General features: G+C 37.1%; 1 protein-coding gene and 1 non-coding gene across 4 annotated transcripts in view; both read left to right on the top strand.

The window, feature by feature from the left end:
* POLA1 (DNA polymerase alpha 1, catalytic subunit) overlaps positions 1-21353 on the top strand; it is a 295847-nt gene that overhangs the window by 29271 nt on the left and 245223 nt on the right. For all 3 annotated transcript variants that reach the window (XM_070366396.1, XM_070366398.1, XM_070366397.1), the window contains exons 16-25: positions 1624-1708; positions 3704-3765; positions 5813-5902; positions 9475-9591; positions 10748-10923; positions 13055-13184; positions 13683-13802; positions 14848-14947; positions 16201-16325; positions 20904-21053. In XM_070366396.1, coding sequence (XP_070222497.1) covers positions 1624-1708; positions 3704-3765; positions 5813-5902; positions 9475-9591; positions 10748-10923; positions 13055-13184; positions 13683-13802; positions 14848-14947; positions 16201-16325; positions 20904-21053 — 1155 coding nt within the window. The remainder of the gene's footprint in view (positions 1-1623; positions 1709-3703; positions 3766-5812; positions 5903-9474; positions 9592-10747; positions 10924-13054; positions 13185-13682; positions 13803-14847; positions 14948-16200; positions 16326-20903; positions 21054-21353) is intronic.
* Positions 15532-15661, top strand: LOC138986558 (small Cajal body-specific RNA 24). Its single transcript, XR_011463371.1, has one exon. It is a non-coding gene; the product is annotated as a small Cajal body-specific RNA 24 (non-coding RNA).

Here is a 21353-nt window from a genome sequence, read left to right as displayed (position 1 = left end):
AACAGTGTCAGACTTTATTTTTTTGGACTCCGAAAGCACTGCAGATGGTGACTGCAGCCATGAAATTAAAAGACGCTTACTCTTTGGAAGGAAGGTTATGACCAACCTAGACAGCATATTCAAAAGCAGAGATATTACTTTGCCAACAAAGGTCCGTCTAGTCAAGGCTATGGTTTTTCCAATGGTCATGTATGGATGTGAGAGTTGGACTGTGAAGAAAGCTGAGCACTGAAGAATTGATGCTTTTGAACTGTGGTGTTGGAGAAGACTCTTGAGAGTCCCCTGGACTGCAAGGAGATCTAACCAGTCTATTCTAAAGGAGATGAATCCTGGGTGTTCATTGGAAGGACTGATGCTGAAGCTGAAGCTCCAGTGCTTTGGCCACCTCATGCGAAGAGTGGACTCATTGGAAAAGACCCTGATGCTGGGAGGGATTGGGGGCAGGAGGAGAAGGGGACAACAGAGGATGAGATGGCTGGATGGCATCACTGACTCGATGGACATGAGTTTGAGTGAACTCTGGGAGTTGGTGATGGACGGGGAGGCTTGGCGTGCTATGATTCATGGGATCGCAAAGAGTCAGACATGACTGTGTAACTGAACTGAACTGGACTGAATTAGATGGGGAGGAGTTGGGCTGAGACAGTTTTATTACATATCAACCAGTTGCAAAGTATGTTGATAAATACCGTTGAGAAAGTTGGGAAGACACAAGAATTTGAATCCTGCCAGGATATTTAATCAGGGCTTCCCTGATAGCTCAGTTAGTAAAGAATCCACCTGCAATGCAGGAGAGCCCACTTCAGTTCCTGGGTCAGGAAGATTCCCTGGAGAAGGGATAAACTACCCACTCCAGTATTCTTGGGTTTTTCTGGTGGCTCAGCTGGTAAAGGATCCACCTGCAATGCGGGAGACCTGGATTTGATGCCTGGGTTGCGAAGATCCCCTGGAGAAGGGAAAGGCTACCCACTCCAGTATTCTTGCCAAGAGAATTCCATGAACTACAGTCCCAAGGGGTCGTGAAGAGTTAAATGTGATTGAGCGACTTCATTTTCACTTTCAAGGAATCACTGTTTATTGACTTAGCTGGCATGATTGTATTGCATATGAAAAAACATTTTTAAAGTAATAGCAGTCAACTGGGTGCAGTTTTAACCCTCCAGGGGACTTTTGGCCATATCTTGGACAGTTTTGATTGTCACAACATGGAGACTGGGGAGTGGGGAGTGATGCTGTTGGCAGCCAGGGGAGCTAAATTTCCCACAATGCACAGAGCAGCCCCAACAACAAAGAATTATTTGGCCTAAAATGTCCACAGTGCTGAGGTAGAGAAACATTTTATTCATATATGAGAAACTGCTGAATTATTTCTGGATAAAGTGATAGGTATGGATTTTGCTTCAAAATAATGTGGGGTAGGGCTGTTTATGAGTTGATAATTTAAGCTGGATGGTTAGTATATGAGAGTTGATTTTATTATTTAATTTTTTATTTAAATACTTTCGTAATAAAAGTTAAAATATTCTTATGGATTAAAATCTATATCTTTTTATGTTCTTGGTGGTTTTGGTGAGAATGCAGACGACATAGTAGGTGTCTGATAAGTAATTTTCTTCTCTGCAGATTATTGCTGTGTCAGCGTTGGTCCATCACAGCTTTGCATTAGATAAAGCACCCCCACAGCCTCCCTTTCAGTCACACTTCTGCGGTATGTATTTTAAGCTGGTTTACTAATGGTTTAATTTTTGTTTTTCTTGTTTTTTCTCCAGCTGTTGGTCAGTAACTTCAAAAAAATATTTTCAAGGGTAACTAGTTTATACTGCTAAGCAAATTTTTTTTTTACATTGAAGTATAGTTGATTTACCATATTGTGTTAATTTCAGGTGTATAAGAAGATGATTCACTTTTACATATATATATCTCTTCAGATTATTTTCTATTATAGGTTATTATAAGATATTTGACATAATTTTCTGTGTTACGCAGTAAATCCTTGTTGTTGATCTGTTTTATGCATGGTAGTTTATTAATCCCATACTTTAAATTTATCATACTCTTATGTATTTGTCTATTCTTTTTTTTAAGATTTAATCTTTTATAAACTTAGAAAATTGAGGTATAACTGACATGTAGAATTAGTTTCAGATGTACAACATAATGATGCCATATTTGTATATGTAGCAAAATGATCACTACAATAAGTCTCATTAACGTCCATCACTGTACTTAGAATTTTTTTCCCTTGGTGATGAGAACTTCTGCGATTTTCTCTTTTAGCAACTTTCAAATATACTGTCCAGGATTATTAACTGTAGTAACCATGCTGTACATTGCATACCCAGGGCTTATTTAGTTTATAACTAATTGTACCCTTCACCTGTTTCATGCAACCCCCTCGGACTCTACCACTGTCTGTTTTCTGTATCTGTGAGCTCATTTTTGTCATTTTCTTTTGTTTTTTGAATCTACATTTAAGTGAGATCATATATTTATTTTTCTCTGTCTTATTTCTCTTAGCATAATGCTCTCTAGATCCATCTGTGTTCTTGCAAATGACAAGTCACTGTTTTCATTATTTTCAGATAAATACTCAGAAGTGGAATTGCTGGATTATATGGTAGTTCTGTTTTTACGTTTTTGAGGAAACTCCATACTGTTTTCCACAGTGACTGCATCAGTTTACATTCCCACCAACTGTGCACAAGGATTTCCTTTTCTCTCCATCCTCTCCAACACTTGTTATCTCCTCTCTTTTTGATAATAACATTCCTAACAGGTGTGGGGTAACATCTCATTGTGGTTTTGGATTTCTCTGATGATTTGTGGTGTTGAGTATCCTTTCCTGTATCTGGTGTCCATCTATATAATGGCTGTTCAGCTCTTCTGCCCATTTTTTGATTATTTTTTTGTTGTTATATGCATTTTTTAAAATATATATTTTGGATATTAATGCCTTATCAGATATATGATTTGCAAATATTTTTTCCCATTCAGTGGGTTGCCTTTGCATTTTGTTGATGATTTCTTTTGATGTGTAGAACTTTGTACCTTGGTGTAGTCCTACTTGTTTATTTTTGCTTTTGGTGCCTTTGGTTTTGGTGTCAAATCCAAAAAGTCATTGCTAAGACTGATGTCAAGGAGCTTACTGCCTATGTTTTCTTCTAGGAGTTACATGGTTTCTGGTCTTGTATTCAGGTTTTTAATCCATTTTGAGTTAGTTTTTTGTGTATGGTATAAGGTAGTGGTCCAGTTTTTAATTGTTTTGTATATGGCTGTCCAGTTTTCCCAATGTACTTTTTTGAAGAGATTGTCCTTTCTCTATTGTATAATTGGCTCCTTTGTCATAAATTAATTGACTATGTTATGCAGTATGTTAAGTTTGTTTCTGGGCTCTCTTTTCTGGTCCATTGTTCTATATGTCTTTTTATGCCTGTACCATACTGTTTTCATTACTGTAGCTTTGTAATATAGTTTGAAATCAAGGTATGTGGTGCCTCCTGCTTTGTTCTTTCTCAAGTTTGCTTTGGCTATTCAAGGTCTAACGTGATTCCATATGAGTTTTAGGATAGTTTGTTTTGGTGATTCTTTAGACATTAAGGAGAATTTATATTAAGACAGTTTCCATTCAGAGACATTCAGTGTATGTGTACTTGAAATTGGACGAAGACAGGTGTTAGCATCTTTATTTTTTTCCTTTTTACAGTTGTGTCTAAACCAAAGGACTCCATTTTTCCATATGATTTCAAAGAAAGCATTAAAGAAAAGGTAAAGAACTCATTCATTCCTTTTAAACATGAAATATCTATTTGTTTAAAAAGAGAAGAAGAGAATGCTGTGGATTAGTAGAAATAAGCTGTTTTCTGTGTTAATTTGTTAGACCTATTCTTGTTAGATTGGACTATGGCATTAACCCATTAAAAATGTTTAACAGTGTTTAAATGTTTCACCTCCTGGAAATAATAGGATTTGACACCTTATTAATAGATGAGGGTCTCAAACCCTCCTTCAGATAGCTTAATTGGAAGCTTTTCCAAAATTTCATGATGACTTGATTACTGTTTTGGGTAAAGTATTGGTTAAAGCCTGCCCCACCCTCTCACCCTCACCTCCCTAGCTGGAAGGAAGTCAAGAGAAGTTGAGGATGCTGTGGATATTAAAGGTGACATTTATTGGGAAGGTTGGTGTGGGATGGCTGTATTTGATTAGTGATCTCTAAGCTCCCAGTATACTCCATGAAGAAGTTTTCATGGATCCTTAATAAAATGGTGGAGGTGGGAGGAATAGTATAATATGAGTTTTTCATAAAAGTTCAGTTCAGTTGCTCAGTCGTGTCTGGACTGTAGCACACCAGGCCTCCCTGCTCATCACCAATTCCTGGAGTTTACTCAAACTCATGTCCATTGAGTCGGTGATGCCATCCAACCATCTCATCTTCTGTCATCCCCTTCTCCTCCTGCCCTCAATCTTTCCCAGCATCAGGGTCTTTTCAAATGAGTCAGTTCTTCCAACCAGGTGGCCCAAGTATTGGAGTTTCAGCTTCAGCATCAATCCTTCCAATGAATATTCAGGACTGATTTCCTTTAGGATGGACTGGTTGGATCTCCTTGCAGTCCAAGGGACTTTGAAGAATCTCCTCCAACACCACAGTTCAAAAGCATCAATTCTTCAGTGCTCAGCTTTCTTTATAGTCCAACTCTCACATCCATATATGACTACTGGAAAAACCATAGCTTTGACTAGATGGACCTTTGTTGGCAAAGTAATGTCTCTGCTTTTTAATATGCTGTCTAGGTTGGTTATAACTTTTCTTCCAAGGAGTAAGCGTCTTTTAATTTCATGGCTGCAGTCACCATCTGCAGTGATTTTGGAGCCCCAAAAAATAAAGTCTGTCAGACTTCATAAAAGTAAATGTATTCAATACAAAGAATTTCATTTTTGGAGAGGATGTTTTTTCCTTTATGAAATGCCTCTGTTGGTAAATTTGTAGGTTATTTTTGTTTTTTTAATGTCTTCACTTGACAAAATTAATAGCAACCTTACTGGGTTCCACTTACTTAAAATTGGTTTGAGAAGTCCAGTAGTCTGGGGGTACTATTGGATCAGGCTGTTATTTGTAAAGTGCCCTGAATTAGTAAGTAAAATGATCTAGGAAAATTCCATTAGAGTCAAACTGACATTTTTTTTAGCTGAGCTGGTTGTAGTAAACATAGCCAGCAACTTAATTTTAAGAGTCTTAATAAAGTACATCTTTTGAATACCTGATTTCTGTTCAGTTGTGGAAGCCTTTTGTGTGTAGCTAGGTTTTATTTATACTTATGATGCTTATAGTTCTTACATGTATGTTTGTTTTTAGTCTAGTTTCTTATTTATGGGTTTTTATACTGCTATTTGGGATTAGTTTCTACAGTCCTTGGGATCTCTTTATGTGGTAAATACATAAATAGCAAAGTCTACCAGGAATTATATAGGAAAGTAAATAATGTTTTTGATAGGTTCTCTGATTCTGAGGCTATAAAACGTGTCCAGATGCACAAGCATGTCCCTGTGGAGGGACATTTCTGCACTTGATAGTGCTCAGTACTTAAAATCTTGCTTCATTCACAGGCTTATTAGCCTAATGAGCTCCTCAGAGATTTTTGTGCAAGTATTACTGTGAAATCTAGAATCAGGAATTTCATTGCTGCATTTTGCTTTGAAATGCATGTTTTGTTTTTTTTTTAAACCCTAAGCAATCTTAACCGTGCTTAAGCAGGAAGCCAGGGAATAGTATTTGAGAGTAAAGATAAGTGACTGGTATGTTTTTCTCTAACAGAATGTGAAGGTTGAGGTTGCTGCCACGGAAAGAACACTGCTAGGTTTTTTCCTTGCAAAAGTTCACAAAATTGATCCTGATATCATTGTGGTAAGTAGATCTTTGATCATGTCTTGGTGAAGCTCTTGATTCTTTAGTTCTTTTCAGTGTGCCTTGATTGGTACTTTTTGAGCAACAGAGTCTTTTCAGAGTGAAATGACCTTGTAAACTGGTAGGAATTCATCTACTTTCTGCTAACAGAAAGGAGAAAAACCCCAGCCCACTACAGGATAGTTTTTCTCCCCTCTAATAGAAAAACAACTCATGAATTACTCTTGGAGTTTAGGATACTCCTGTTACTTGCAGTTAGAGAGCTGCCTGGAAGAAAAGTAAACTCATGTCAACTGTTAATAGCTTCAAAATTTTGGCATAGAGGCCCAGCTGTATAGTGGTCACAGGAGTGAATTCCTTTGGTTTGGTGCATATCCCCAAAATTTAAGTGTTTTAATTTTATGAGCCCAGTGGGTCTCTGTGACATATTCTTTTGAGAGATCATGGCTAGGAGTCTTTTTTTATCTTGATGACGAATATACTCCTACTAAATAATAAGAGGTCATAAAATAATTCATTAAGTTCTTTGCCCCAGTTCCAAAGAGTCCTAAAACAACATCGTGCTTTGTTTCCTCTAAACATAGGTTTTAGGACTTAGGTTGTAGATGCCTCGATAGGAGTTCTGCCTTTTGTCTTGGGTTAATAGAGCAGTCTAATTATACCATGCTTTTGGGATTTTTGGAGGGAAGTAATATAAATTCCTGTATTTTAAGTGTAATAGCAGTAATTTAGTTACATGGAAGCCTTGTGAAAAATGTTTGCCATACGTTTCTGTGTTCATTTTTGTTCTTGAACCCCTTTCTGGATGAAGTACCAAGAGCCTATAGGTTGTTACCAGTGTCTCTGTACCCGCTTCCCTAACAATCTTTCAAGACCCATCTTGAAAGCGCTAGGAAGATTCTGTCCACAGTGCCCTCCTGCTGTCCTCTGGCAAAGCACCAGGCCTACATCCAGTCTACTAGCATTCTCCCTCTTGGGCCCCAAGGAGATATCATGGCATCTAGGGGTAGCTGGCCTACCTTAGGGTGTTAGAGCAAAGACTGTGAGAAATCTGAACCAGAATGAAAGAATCCTAACATGGGTTTGAGTCCCTAATCCCAGGCATGAGAATTTGGAAATGAGACTTCCTAATGTCCTTTGGGTCTCTGAGTTTAATAGACAAACTTACCATCAATATAGTGGTATGTATCTTTAATTAAAATTAATAACAAGTAAATCTGTTTATTAGTTGATTTTAAACTTCATATAGTTTATTTTGCTAGTTCAGTTCAGTCACTCAGTCATGTCCGACTCTTTCCAACCCCATGAACTGCAGCACGCCAGGCCTCCCTGTCCATCACCAACTCCTGGAGTTTACCCAAACTCATGTCCATTGAGTCAGTGATGCCATCTAACCATCTCATCCTCTGTCGTCCCATTCTCCTCCTACCTTCAATCTTTCCCAAATCAGGTCTTTTCAAATGAGTCAGCTCTTTGCATGAGGTGGCCAAAATATTGGAGTTTCAGCCTCAACATCAGTCCTTCCAATGAACACCCAGGACTGATTTCCTTTGGGATCGATTGGTTGGATCTCCTTGCAGTCCAAGGGACTCTCAAGAGTCTTCTCCAACACCACAGTTCAAAAGCATTAGCGCTCAGCTTCTTTATAGTCCAACTCTCACATCCATACTGTTGACAAAGTAATGGCTCTGCTTTTTAATATGCTGTCTAGGTTGGTCATAACTTTCCTTCCAAGGAGTAAGCATCTTTTAATTTCATGGCTGCAGTCACCATCTGCAGTGATTTTGGAGCCCCAAAAACTAAAGTCAGCCACTGTTTCCACTGTTTCCCCATCTGTTTGCCATGAAGTGATGGGACCAGATGCCATGATCTTAGTTTTTAGAATGTTGAATTTTAAGCCAACTTTTTCACTCTCCTCTTTCACTTTCATTAAAAGGCTCTTTAGTTCTTCACTTTCTGCCATAAGGGTGGTATCATCTGCATATCTGAGGTTATTGATATTTCTCCCGGCAATCTGGATTCCAGCTTGTGCTTCTTCCAGCCCAGCGTTTCTCATGATGTACTCTGCATATAAGTTAAATAAGCAGGGTGACAATATACAGCCTTGACGAACTCCTTTTCCTATTTGGAACCAGTCTGTTGTTCCATGTCCAGTTCTAACTGTTGCTTCCTGACCTGCATACAAGTTTCTCAAGAGGCAGATCAGGTGGTCTGGTATCCACAGTTTATTGTGATCCACACAGTCAAAGGCTTTGGCATAGTCAATGAAGCAGAAATAGATGTTTTTCTGAAACTCTTGCTTTTTCGATGATCCAGCGCACGTTGGCAATTTGATCTCTGGTTCCTCTGCCTTTTCTAAAACCAGCTTGAACATCTGGAAATTCACTGTTCACGTTTTGCTGAAGCCTGGCTTGGAGAATTTTGAGCATTACTTTACTAGCGTGTGAGATGAGTGCAATTGTGTGGTAGTTTGAGCATTCTTTGGCATTGCCTTTGGGATTGGAATGAAAACTGACCTTTTCCAGTCCTGGGGCCACTGCTGAGTTTTCCAAATTTGCTGACATATTGGGTGCAGCACCTTCACAGAATCATCTTTTAGGATTTGAAATAGCTCAACTGGAATTCCATCACGTCCAGTAGCTTTGTTAGTAGTGATACTTCCTAAGGCCTACTTGACTTCACACTCCAGGATGTCTGGGTCTAGGTGAGTGATCACACCATCATGATTATCTGGGTCGTGAAGATCTTTTTTGTACAGTTCTTCTGTGTATTCTTTCCACCTCTTCTTAATATCTTTTGCTTCTGTTAGGTCCATACCATTTCTGTCCTTTATTGATCCCAAGTTTGTATGAAATATTCCCTTGGTATCTCTAATTTTCTTGAAGAGATCTCTTGTCTTTCCTATTCTAGAATAAGCATAATTCACATGATGGAAATTATTAGTACAGACTTGGAAAATATGGTTATCTTTTTGAGTTTTTTTTTTTACTCAGGATAGTTTTGTTTCAGTGTTTTTAACAAGTTTCTTATTTGAACTATGGAGTGATATCTGTTTATTTTGTTGCATGTTGATTAAAAGTCAAAATCAGTTGTGTTTGAACTCAGTTCTTTAAGAAGAAACTGGATGTACTTCCCGAGTTTTCTAAGAAGTGTATGTAAACTGTCATACAACATAGCTGGGTTCTTGGTTGTTAAGGAAGTAAAATGAAATTATTTGAATACAGCTTCTACTGATGACCTGAAAAGTATGGGACATTAAAATTTGCATTTTTCTGAGAGACTGTGAGGTGTAAGTTGCAAATTAAAAGACATCATATGAACCTGGCATCAATTAGAATAAAATAAAGTTTATTCCAGCAATCTGCTTAGCAGCCTTGTTAATGTCAAGGCTAATGAATGCTGCTGATGAATAAATTCCTGAAGAAGAAAGGACCCCAGTCGGAGGTAAGCTCATGATGCCTTCAATTAGAGACCAGAAAAAGAAAGGGCAGAGAAATTCTATGCATTATGATGATAAATCCTTTAATTTGTGTTTCTTATAATGTTATTGGCTGCCTTCTTTTTCTGACTAGGGTCATAATATTTATGGTTTTGAACTGGAAGTGCTACTGCAGAGAATTAATGTGTGCAAAGTTCCTTTCTGGTCCAAGATAGGTCGGCTGAAGCGATCCAACATGCCGAAGCTTGGGGTAATCATAATTTTCAAATCTTACTTCTCTATTTTGGCTTCTGTGTATTGAGTAGCTACCAGGTTGCACCTTGTGCTTCTTTGACTTAGAATAGCTGCCTTATGATATGACATTTTAACTTTTCCACTAAACACCTTTTCCTTTGAATTCAGCATTTTATTAGTAACCACTGGTAGTTTTAAAATTTAGCTTTTAGAATCTAGAGATAGCACGTGCTTATTAGCTCCACTAGGGCATCCTTAAGAAACAGAGCTGTGGGGTTCAGGAAGGAGATGGGAAGGAAGAATGGGAGGGATCAGACACTGAGTGGGCTGCATGTTTGTCCTCTCTGAGCAATTGCAGGTTTAAGTGTACATTCTCACAGAGGGGGCAGAGCTTGTTCAAGATCCTAGAGCTAGTAAAGGCAAGAACTAAAATTGTGAACCCAGGCCCCATCTGACTCTTGGAAGGCTTGTTCCTTTTCATTCTGCCTGCTTGCTTGATAAAGGGGGGTTGTGGTGGGTTTTGGATGAAGCACCTTCATTTCCTAAACTCTGACACTGCTCTTTGCTTGAAGTCTTTACTTAAATCTTACCAGTGAACCAGAATGCTGCTTCATCAGAGAATTTAGGAATCTGTATCTTTTATAACATTCTCCAGAGAATTCTGCTGCTGCAGATTGGAGTTGGGAACCAGTGCTCTTGCTTCTTTTCCTGTTCATCTCTTTAAGACAATAGAGTCATTATTAACACATCATCCAGATGCTGGCGTTGCTTACCCCTTACCGCTTCAGGGTTCTTTATATGGCATCTTCTCAGTGTGGTCTACCCTGACCACCCTATTTAAGATGTAGTTCCTGCAAATTCCTTGTTCCCGTCACCATGTTCTATTATCCATATACTTATTACCTCCTAAAATTATATAATTTTTTTAGTTGTATATTTCAAATGAGATCAGGTATCTTTTCTACTTTGCTAACTGCTGTATCCCTTATATTCTGAGTGAACCGAACAGTGTCAGATACATAGTCAATGTTCAAAAATATATGAATGATGGCTGAATGAATGGAAGAATGAAAGTTTCATCATTGTAATTTTGGGGCTAGCCTCAAATCAAGTTAGAACAAAATGTCAGTGTCTGCTTTTCCATGGGATTTACTTTTTGTCCTCCCCTGTAGGGCAGGAGTGGATTTGGTGAAAAAAATGCTACCTGTGGCCGAATGATCTGTGATGTGGAAATTTCGGCGAAGGAACTGATTCGGTGTAAAAGCTACCATTTATCTGAACTTGTTCAACAGATTTTGAAAACTGAAAGGATTGTAATCCCAATAGAAACTATACGAAACATGTACAGGTATGATCCTGGATGCTTCAGAATTTCTCTGTCTTGAAATTAGCTGAGATGCCAGCATCATCCTTAGGCTGGAGGAACAGGAGTCTGTGGTGCTGTGGAGGGGAAAATTGTCTGTCTTCATGTCAGCATCACATCTCCATTCCTTTAGTGATGTGAATTATTTTGCCTTTTGAATTATTCTAATTTTATCATAATATCTCCCTCATTTAACACCATCTTGATGTTTCCTGAGAGCAGTTTGGAAATTGATGTGGTATTTAGGTTTCCACCCATAATTCATTAATTCAGAAATTAATGCAAATATTTTGGAAATATAAAATCTGAAAAGTCATTCAATTATCTGGAGATATTGCTGCTTACTTCTTTTTTCCAGCCTTGTTGAGGTCAAATTGACAAATAAAAATTGTATTTTATTTAAGGTATACAGCTTGATGTTTGATATACATTGTGAAAAAATCATTACAGTTAAGCTAATTAACACACTCATCACCTCACACAAGCACTAATTTTTTCTTTTCTTTTTTGTGATGAGGACACTTAAGATTTCTTCCTCTTAGGAAGTTTCAAGTATATAATACATTATTTGCTGTCACCACGTTGCTGTACATTAAATTTCTGGAACTTAATTCATTTTGCATAATGGAAACTTTTTGCTTGATTATTTCTTACATAAGGTTTCTCCTACCCCTATGGCCATTTTAGATTCTTTTCTGCCTGTTCCTCCTGAGTTCTCAAACTGCTTCTCTTTCTGACTGTGCTGCCTGCCTGGGTGATCTCATCGACTTGGAGGAATTTCAGTACCATGTGGGTGCTGATGCCTCCTCTGAGCATATCTTCACTTTGGATGTCTCCCCTGAATTCAGACTCATGTCTCTACCTCCCTGTTCTGCTTAATGTCTGATATGAGCCTCCAACTCAGCCTGTTCCAAAACTGAGCTCCTGACTTTCTCTTCCTTGTTTCTCTTACTTTTCCAGTATCACTGGAAACCTCCAGAGTCATCCTCAGCCTAGAACCTCTGAGGCATCTATGATTCCTCTCTCTGACATCTTATGTTCCATGGATCAGGAAATCCTGTCAGCTCCATCTTCAAAATGTGTGTCTATCTGGCCACTTCTTTTCTCTTCACTTGGACCCACCCTGGTCCAAGCCACCATCCTCTTCTCCTGGGTCACTGGGTCTTATATTAGCCTCCTTACTTGTCTCTTTGCTTTTGCCCTTGACTCCTTGTCTGTTCTCAACCCAGGAACGAGAGTTCCTGTGCTGAAGTAAAGTTGGATATGGCACTGTACTTAAAATCTCCTAGTGACTTTCTGTTTCATTCAGAGTAAAAACCAAAGCACTTATTTTGACTTACAAGGTCCTATACAGTGGGTCTCTCTGCCATTAACTCTGTCATTGTCTTCTGTTATTCTCCATCATTCTCTGTGTTGCAGCCATTGGTCTCGTTCTTGATACTGGAACTGCGAGATTTATGCTCAGCCCTGGGCATACTTTTTTTTTTTAATTAAAATTTTTTTTTGAATGTGCTGTTCTGTCTGCCTGGAATGTTCTTCCCTCAGATTTACCCATCTGAAAGAATTACCCTCTCACCTCTTGTGGGTCTTTATTCTCAGTGGACTCTTCCTTGGTTCCCTAACTAAAATTTGTCTCTGCTCTTCACCCTTAATATTCCCTTCTTAACTTTTCTTCTTAACACTTAGCCTTATTTAACATACCACATATTAAAAATTTAAGTTGTATTCTATCTCCCCCATAAGGACAGGAATTCTTGTCTCTTTTTTCACTGCCAGAATTTAGAACAATGTCTGGCATAGAGTGGGTATGTAATACATATTTAGTGGATGAAATAAATGAAAGGATTTAGGGTGTTTTTAGATTGTAGTTAACATATAACTTTATCTTAGTGTGATTTTTGTGTTTGTTTGTTTTAGAGAAAGGCATTGGGATCAATGGTATGAATGAATTCCTAATTTCATACTGACCTTATTTTAAATTGTTTGCAGTGTGAGGTGCCATTGCTCTGAAGCTACATAACCAAAAATTTTTAGTAAAATGCTTTATGAAATTCTAATTGTAATCATTGTTTCTTTTAATTACTTGATTCTGTTTCATTCTTACTTTTCTGTACAGTGACTCTTCTCATCTGTTGTACCTGTTGGAGCACACCTGGAAAGATGCCAGGTTCATTTTGCAGATCATGTGTGAGCTAAATGTTCTTCCATTAGCATTGCAGATCACTAACATCGCTGGGAACATTATGGTAAATTTAACTTAGAAAGGGGGAAAAAGCATTTCCTGTTGGATCCAGTGTTTTCTTGGGGTAGTTGTTATATGATAATGAGTCTAAATGCATGCTTATAAAATGAGTAACTTGTATTTTGAAAGCTGGGCTTCTTTTGTAAAGTGAAGAACTGCTTGGGAGAAGGGGAGGAAAGCCAGGTGCAGTATGTTGAAATTTGGGTGAACATAAGGATTGTCTCTGACATCTGGATGTGTCTGATTTGTGGAATGGTCCATTTGAGAGTAAAGAAATAGCCGAGTTGTGGATATTTTAAGCTCTCTTTGTCTCCTTTTAACTGTAGTGCTTAAAGAAGCTGCTGAAAATAATTAATACCCCCCCTTTTTTAAAAGCAGCCCTTGATATGATGAGTGAATTTGAAGGAGGTGCTATGATTAAATTTATCGATTTGATTTGCTTTTGTTTGTTGTGGTCTTGAGCTCAAGTTTTTTGTTTTTTTTTTTAATTCTCTTTTAATAGTCTAGGACACTGATGGGTGGACGATCCGAGCGTAATGAGTTCTTACTACTTCATGCATTTTATGAAAACAACTATATTGTGCCTGACAAGCAGACTTTCAGAAAGCCTCAGCAGAAACTGGTGGGTCCAAAATTATATAGTGTTTTGCTTTTTTATATCCCCCCTTTTTATTAACAAGATTGTTTCTTTGGGCTGTGATAACATCTACTTCCCAGATAAGTGGAAACTATCCTGTTTGCTCCATTGTTTTGGTATGGTCATTTCCTTCTCTACTTTTCTCTATACAGATAAAAATTATTTGTGAAATATGAAATTCTTTGAGGGAGGCATTAGGCCTCTGATGAGTGACCATAGATGGAAATTGTTTTGCTGGGTTAGTACTACCAGTCAAACCTTTTATTTCTTTGAACCCCTTAGCCTTAATTTTTATGTTGTGTGGTTGCATTTTTATATTCTAGTAGGATTAAGGTCACCACAGTCAGGTTTCTGAAGTAGCCTCCATCACACCAGAAATAAAACTTAGCTTAGCTACTGTTATATCAGCACGGATAGTAATCAATTTAAAATGGGAGTTTAATGTTAAAATGACTCAGGTTCTTTTGTTGTGCTTGTTTTACGTACATTATTAAAATTAGTGAAGTATTAACTTAGAGGAGTTTGACTTCTACTGAGTATTAAATGTTTGCTAATTAAACTACTTGGAAAAGAATTTTTAGCATATGGACATACTTATTTTAAGGTGTCCATATTAATAATGAGAATAATGGTAATATCTAAATAAAATATTTTGTATTTTTATATCATGAATATTAGAGTAATGAATATAAGAGAACTCTTAGAATCTCAAATTTTACGTGACATGAGTAGTTGAATTTTTAGTATCCATTGATTTAAAAATGTGAAGTCCTATTATTCAGAAATATTTTAAAGTGGAATTTGCATATTTATCAACTTAGATACAGTGTTTGTTTTGGTAAGTACCATGCTTGGCATTCATTTGGATTCATGAACATGTTAAAGTAACTGTCTTTCCCCAGAGGACCATTAACTGAAAGTAAAATATCTGTTAGAACTGTGTACTGCAGTTAGAAAGGGGGAAGTCATAAACCTTCTAAATTGGTTCATGAGTTGCTGGCTGGTGAAGTTATCTTCCATTTGATATTAGGGAGATGAAGATGAAGACATTGATGGAGACACCAATAAATACAAAAAAGGACGTAAGAAAGCAGCTTATTCTGGAGGCTTGGTCTTGGACCCCAAAGTTGGTAAGGCTGGGCAGCAGATGGCTTTGTCCCTGATGTGAAGGGACTTCTTAATGCAGAGTCAGCTTGAGAAACTAAAAGACCTGAGTTGTGTTTTGTATGTTAGCGAATAGGTTTCATAATGACCTTATTTATTTTCTTACGTTCATGTGAAAATCTTGTTTGCCAGTCTTTTAACATGGGATTAATGTGAATCTTTTTTTTTTTTTTTGCTGTATTCCAAGAAAGTTTTATTTATGGACATTGAAATTTAAATTTTGTGTCATTTTCACATATCATTGAAATAGTCTTTGTACATTTTTTTCCCAACCATTTAAAGATGTAAAAACTCCTCTTAGCTCATGAGTGGTACAAAAAGAGATAGGCTGAATTTGATCTTTGCCAATCTCCGGTCCAATATATAGCTATTTGTCAGGACTTCCCTGGCGGTCCAGTGGTTGAGAATCTGCCCTCCAAGGCAGGGGACACGGTTTCCATCCCTGGTCCGACAATAAGAAAAATACCACACTGGGATTTAAGGAATAATAGTACCAGACACACAGTAAGCTATCGGCATATGCTTGCTGTTGTTGTTATTGTCTTAACTGTGGACATTTGCTTCTATTCAGTTTCTTCTGAAGGTGAAGATAACTCTTTGTAAATGTCCTAAAGAAATACAGTAGCTTTCTGTTCACCCTTTGCTAGTAAAAAGGGTGGATCGTTCCACTACTGACATTTATGTATATATCTTGTCTGATCTTAGCAGTTTGTAAACAGGTAAATAGGCTACCTGTTTTATTCTTTGAAGGTGTGATTGTTAAAAAAAAAAAAATGTATAACCACTCGTTGGTAGAGATCACTAAATATTTGAGGAGTAGGCGGGGAGGATAGGTGGAAAGGAATGCGTTCTTGAAGGAGAATTTAGCAGAATTTTTTTTTTTTTTTGGAAATGTACATGGCACCTGTGTAAAGTAATTGATAGGATCTAGTAATTGAAAAAAAAAATAAAGTAATTGATATGAGGGGGAGTGTTTGCCCATAATAATAAAGTATTTTGGGGGGACTGCTGAGGTTTCCATGCCAGACAGGATCTCTTCTTTCTTTGTCTTTGGTTACCTGATTTTTCACTCTGATATATATTTACAGGGTGATAGTCAACTCCTTTTTTCCCTTTGTCTGCCTCACAGCTCTGGATAGTATAAGGAGTCATAGTATAGTACTTCTAATACTGTGTTATGCCAAAGACTTTTTGTAACATGGGCCTTTTTTCCTTGCAGGTTTTTATGATAAGTTCATTTTGCTTCTGGACTTCAACAGTTTGTATCCTTCCATCATTCAGGAATTCAACATTTGTTTTACAACAGTGCAAAGAGTTGCTTCAGAGGCACAGAAAGTTGTAGAGGTTTGTATTCAACTGGGAACCCTTGAAATTGAGATTAAAAATAGTGCTTAAAGGGGGAAGATAAGCAAGGGGCTTGGTGTTCTAGTTTTTCCTTCTGAAAGGTAATGGCATTCTAGCTTTTCCTTCTAAAAGGTAACGTATCCTTTCTTCGTGGTCAGAATGGGGGAGTGTTGGGTAGGAGGAGACTCAGACTGGTTCTGTGTCTTTTATCTAATAGCTTTATTGAGATGTAACTCACAGACTCTGTAATTTACCTATTAAAGTGTGCTATTTAATGGCTTTTAGTTTATTCCCAGAGTTTGCTAACTGCACTATAATCACTTTTAGAACATTTTCATTTTTCCCCAAAGATACTCTCTTCCTTTTAGCCCTTACCTCCTTCAATCCCTTCTAGATCTAGGCAACCACTAATCTTTCCACCACTATAGATTTGTGTATTTTTGTATATTTCCTGTAAATAGAATCATATGTGACCTTTTGTGTCTGGCTTAATTCACTTAGCATACTGTTCTCAAGATTCATTTGTGTTGTAGTATGTATTAGTCCTTCATTCCTTTTTATTGCTGAATATTCCATTGTAGTGATACATGTCACATTTTGTTTGTTTTAGAATCTCTTGTCAATTAATGCAAAAATACCTGCTGGGATTTTGATGGGGATTGTATTGAATCTGTAGATCCCTTTGGGGAATATTGCCATCTTTAAGTCTTCCAATCCATGAAAATCTAGTCTTTCCATTTATTTAGGTCCTTAATGTCTTTCAAAAATGTTTTCTAGTTTTAAGTGTACAAGTCTTTCACTTTTATTAAATTTATTACTAAATATTTCATTCTTTTTGGTGCAGTTGTAAATGGAATGTTTTCTTAATTTCATTTTTGGTTTGTCTATTGCTAGTGTAGAGAAATACAACTGAGTTTTGTATATTGGTCTTGTTGCAACTTTTCTGAGCTCATTTATTAGTTGTTGTAATAATAGTTTGTGGATTCCTTAGGATTTTCTATAGACAGTATCCTGTTGTCTGTGAATAGAGAAAGTTTGATTTCTTCCTTTTCAATTTGGATGCCTTATATTTCCTTTTCTTGATTAACTGCCCTGGCTAGACCCTCCAGTACAGTTGAATAGAAGTGGCAAGAGCAGACACCCTTTTCTTGTTCCTGATATTAGGGGAAAACATCTAGTCTTTCACTATTAAATATTATGTTACTTGAGAGTTTCCCACAGCTGGCCTTTATCAGTATGAGGAAGTTCCATTCTAGCACTAGTTTTTTGAGTTTTTTTTTTTTTTTAATCATGAAATGGTGTTGGGTTTTCTTAACTACCTTTTCTGCATCTATTAAGATGATCAATATATGGTTTTTGTTCTTTATTCTTTTAATATAGTATGCTATATTGATTGTTGAACCAACTTTTGTTCCTGAGATAAATCCCACTTGGTGTATAATCCTTTTTGTATATGGCTAGATTCGATGTGCTAATATTTGTTGAGTTTTTTTCTGTATTCATAAAGGCTGTTGGTGTATAGTTGTATATGTCTTTGTCTGGTTTTGGTATTCGGGTTATGTTGGCCTCATAGAATGGTTGGGAAGAGTTCCCTTCTCTTCGGTTTTTGGGGAGAGTTCATGTAGGATTTGTTTTAATATTTTAATTTTTGCCAGTGAAGTTATCTGGTCTTAGACTTCTTTTTTTAATTTCTAACTCAGTCTCTTGTTACAGGTCTGTTCAGATTTTCTATTTCTCTTTTGGTCACTTTGGGTAGTTTCTGCCTTTTCTAGGAATTTGTCCATTTTGTATAGGTAATCTGATTTGTTGGCATAAAATTGTTCATATTATTTCCTTTTAATCACTGTAATTCTTTAAGGTCAGTAGTGATGGTCCCCTCCTTTTATTCCTGATTTTAGTGATTTGAGTCATCTTTTTTTCTGAAGAAAAAGCTTCAGTTTAGCTAGAAGTTTATCAATTTTGTTAATCTTTTCAAACAAGCAACCTTGGTTTCCTTGAGTTTTTCTCTATTGCTTTTTTGTTCTGTTTCTGTGCTAGTCTTTATTACCTCCTTTTTTCTGGTTTCTTTGATTTACTTAGCCCTTTTTTAGTTTCTTATGATAGAAGGTGATGTTATTGATTTGAGATCATCTCTTTTAATTTAGACATTTGCAACTGTAAATTTCTCTATAAGTAGTGCTTTAGCTTCATCCCTTAAGTTGTGATATGTTTCACTTGGCTTTTTATAGTCAATCCCCTCTTCCATCAGTCAGTAATTGATCTGACTTATATCACCATAGCTTAATTTTGCCTGTTCGAAAATTTCAGATTAATGGAGTGATACAGTATGCACTCTTTTGTATCTGGCTTTTTTTGTTCAGTGTAATTTTTTTGAGATTCCTCTGTGTTGTTGCATTATTGCTGTTCTTTCCTTTTATCTGTTCCCCTGAGATCAGCATGGGGATTATTTTCAGTTTGGGCTGTTATTAATAAAGCTTCCGTGAACATTCTTCTACAGTTCTTTTTGTGGATATGTGCTTTCATTTTGGGGGATACCTAAGGAGTGAATTTGCTGGGTTGCATTGGACAGTGTATGTTTTACTTGAAACTGTTAGATTGTTTTCCTAAGTCATTGTACCATTTTATACTCCTACCAGTCATGTATGTGAATTGTTCCCCTTTTTCTGTAACACTTGTTATTTTCAGGCTTTAATTTTGGCCATGAAAGCATTTATTACCGATTCTATTCATTAAACATCCTTTTCGAAAGGATCCTTTTGAATTATATCACATGAATTTTAATCTAACTAGTGGTCATACAGTCAACAGTTTTATGAATGGCTTAATAACTTAATGTGTGGTTCTTCATATATAAAACTTATATACAATTGACTGTCAGTAGGGAATTTGATTAGATTTGGTTCTCCAGCAGTAAAAGATGTAAATTGACATTATCTCTGTATGTTGTTTTTCTCTGCTTCTTTGTGCAAGGGGCAGAAGATGTCTATTTGCTCTCTAACTCCTAAATTTACAAGTCTTTTGGTTCCAGCTTGGTGGCTGTTTTTCAGTTCTAATTCCATATTCCTGGAAGAGAGAATCTTAGAGGCTTGCCTAGGTTGGTGAACACACCTGTCCATCATCTGTGGCCGCAGGAGCGTGTTCACACAGTACAAATGTGTCTGCTGAGGATAGGCTTTTCTATGAGACTGGAGGATAATTTTACAGGGTAGGTATTGAGTAGACATCCCCGAGAGGTAGTGACTACGTTTGGTTAATAATATTCTTTGGATTGTGTCCTGTGTGTGTCAGTATTAGGATAGTTATCATTATATAGCTCCTCCTTTCCCCCCTACCACCATTTTGTTATTTGAGCTTTCCAGTTTAGATTCTGGATATGAAATTACACTTCAGAGTTGAAAGAAGTCATCTAAGAAATACTATACATGTAGCAGTTTATGGGTTCTGTATCATTTTCCTGGGCAGTACTGCATTTGGTCTTCAGAACAGCTAGTGCCACACAGCTCGTGCTGGGAGAGCCAGGCATGGATTGTAACTTGCCTGACTTCAGATTCTTTCAGTTTACTTTCTGTTGGACCTCCATGGTTGCTGTAAATAAACTGGAGTGTGTACCAAGATCTCTAATAGGTTTGCTATCATCATCTGCTCTATTGGAAAACAATAGGTCCCTGTTACTATTGTGAGATTGTTCATTTGCAGTTATTGATCTTTATAAAATCAGATACTTTGTAAAAACTGGGTTATCAAATGGCATTGACTTGACATACTTTAAGCCAAGAGGTTTATTTTTAATTTTGAACCTTTGAAAGGGCAAATGTGCCTGGTTTTTCTTTGTATCCTGTTAATATTCAGTAGAATTAATGGAGCCTTGAGAACAATGGTCTAATGCTTCCCCTGCCTTTTCCTCCTGTAAATTTTAATGGAAGACTGCTGGTTGCTTTCTTAAAATGTTGCTATTGTACCAATTGCAAAGCAATTGATAGATAAAAGTTACCGCATAAATACTAAGGAGTATATGTGTGTTAATTTTTAGAAATGTCGTGGCCTATTTAAATATGGGCCCCAGATTCCTAAAAGAGATTTGCTGATTTAGTATTTAGGTTTTTATTTTTCAGTCTAAAACACTTAAAGTAATTGCTGTGATTCCCCATAGTTTAACAGAGTTTTGTAGCATTTTGTTTGGTAGTGCACAGGTCTTAAAAATAGTAATTTAACTGCGTTTTTTTTAAAGCAGTCTCTCTTAATGTTTTTATTTTAAAAACAATACCCCCAAACATGTTGCTCCCCAATCTTGTTGAAGGGGGAAAAGGAGCATGTGTAAAAAAATTCATGCTTTTAAACGATGCCTACATTTTGTCAAGAACTAGATTGGGAAGGTACTGGGAATGATAGGCTGAGAGAACTGACTGAAAAGAGGGCAGCATTGACCTGCTTTTCAGCCCTCTCAGCATTGTTGACCTTTATACTTAGACAAGAAAGTAGCTTTACAAGATGTGGGGTTAAGTTCCCACAAGGTATGATTTTTGGAATTCATTTCACAAAAGTTTGATTTATCTGAAGTTTTTGTCTTGTGTTCATCAGGATGGAGAGCAAGAGCAGATCCCCGAGCTGCCAGATCCAAGCTTGGGAATGGGCATTTTGCCCAGAGAGATCCGAAAACTGGTAGAGCGGAGAAGACAAGTAAAACAGCTAATGAAACAGCAAGATTTAAATCCAGACCTTCATCTTCAGGTATATCTTTCCACTCAGCAACCTCTGAGTGACAGTCTCACCTTTGAAAATTTGATTATCTAGGAGTGATTTAAACATGATGCTGTGGACAAATGCATGTGCTTACTTTAAGTTGGTGGGTAGGAAACCATTCAGAAACATCTGATGCCTCAAAGTACAAGGCACCTCTGTCTGCAAAGATGTATCTGAGCAAGTGCCTTCTGACCTGAGAGTTTTGGAATCTGTTTACTTGCTTCTAGGAGGTCAGGGAATCGTGGCTTTGGGAGGATGGGTTGACTGTGTTCAGAGTTCTTTTCTCCA

The sequence above is a fragment of the Bos mutus genome, chromosome X, assembly GCF_027580195.1.
Source record: "Bos mutus isolate GX-2022 chromosome X, NWIPB_WYAK_1.1, whole genome shotgun sequence".
Classification (NCBI taxonomy): domain Eukaryota; kingdom Metazoa; phylum Chordata; class Mammalia; order Artiodactyla; family Bovidae; genus Bos; species Bos mutus.
Note: the sequence above shows the minus strand (reverse complement) of the source record. Positions and strands in the feature narration are given on the sequence as shown.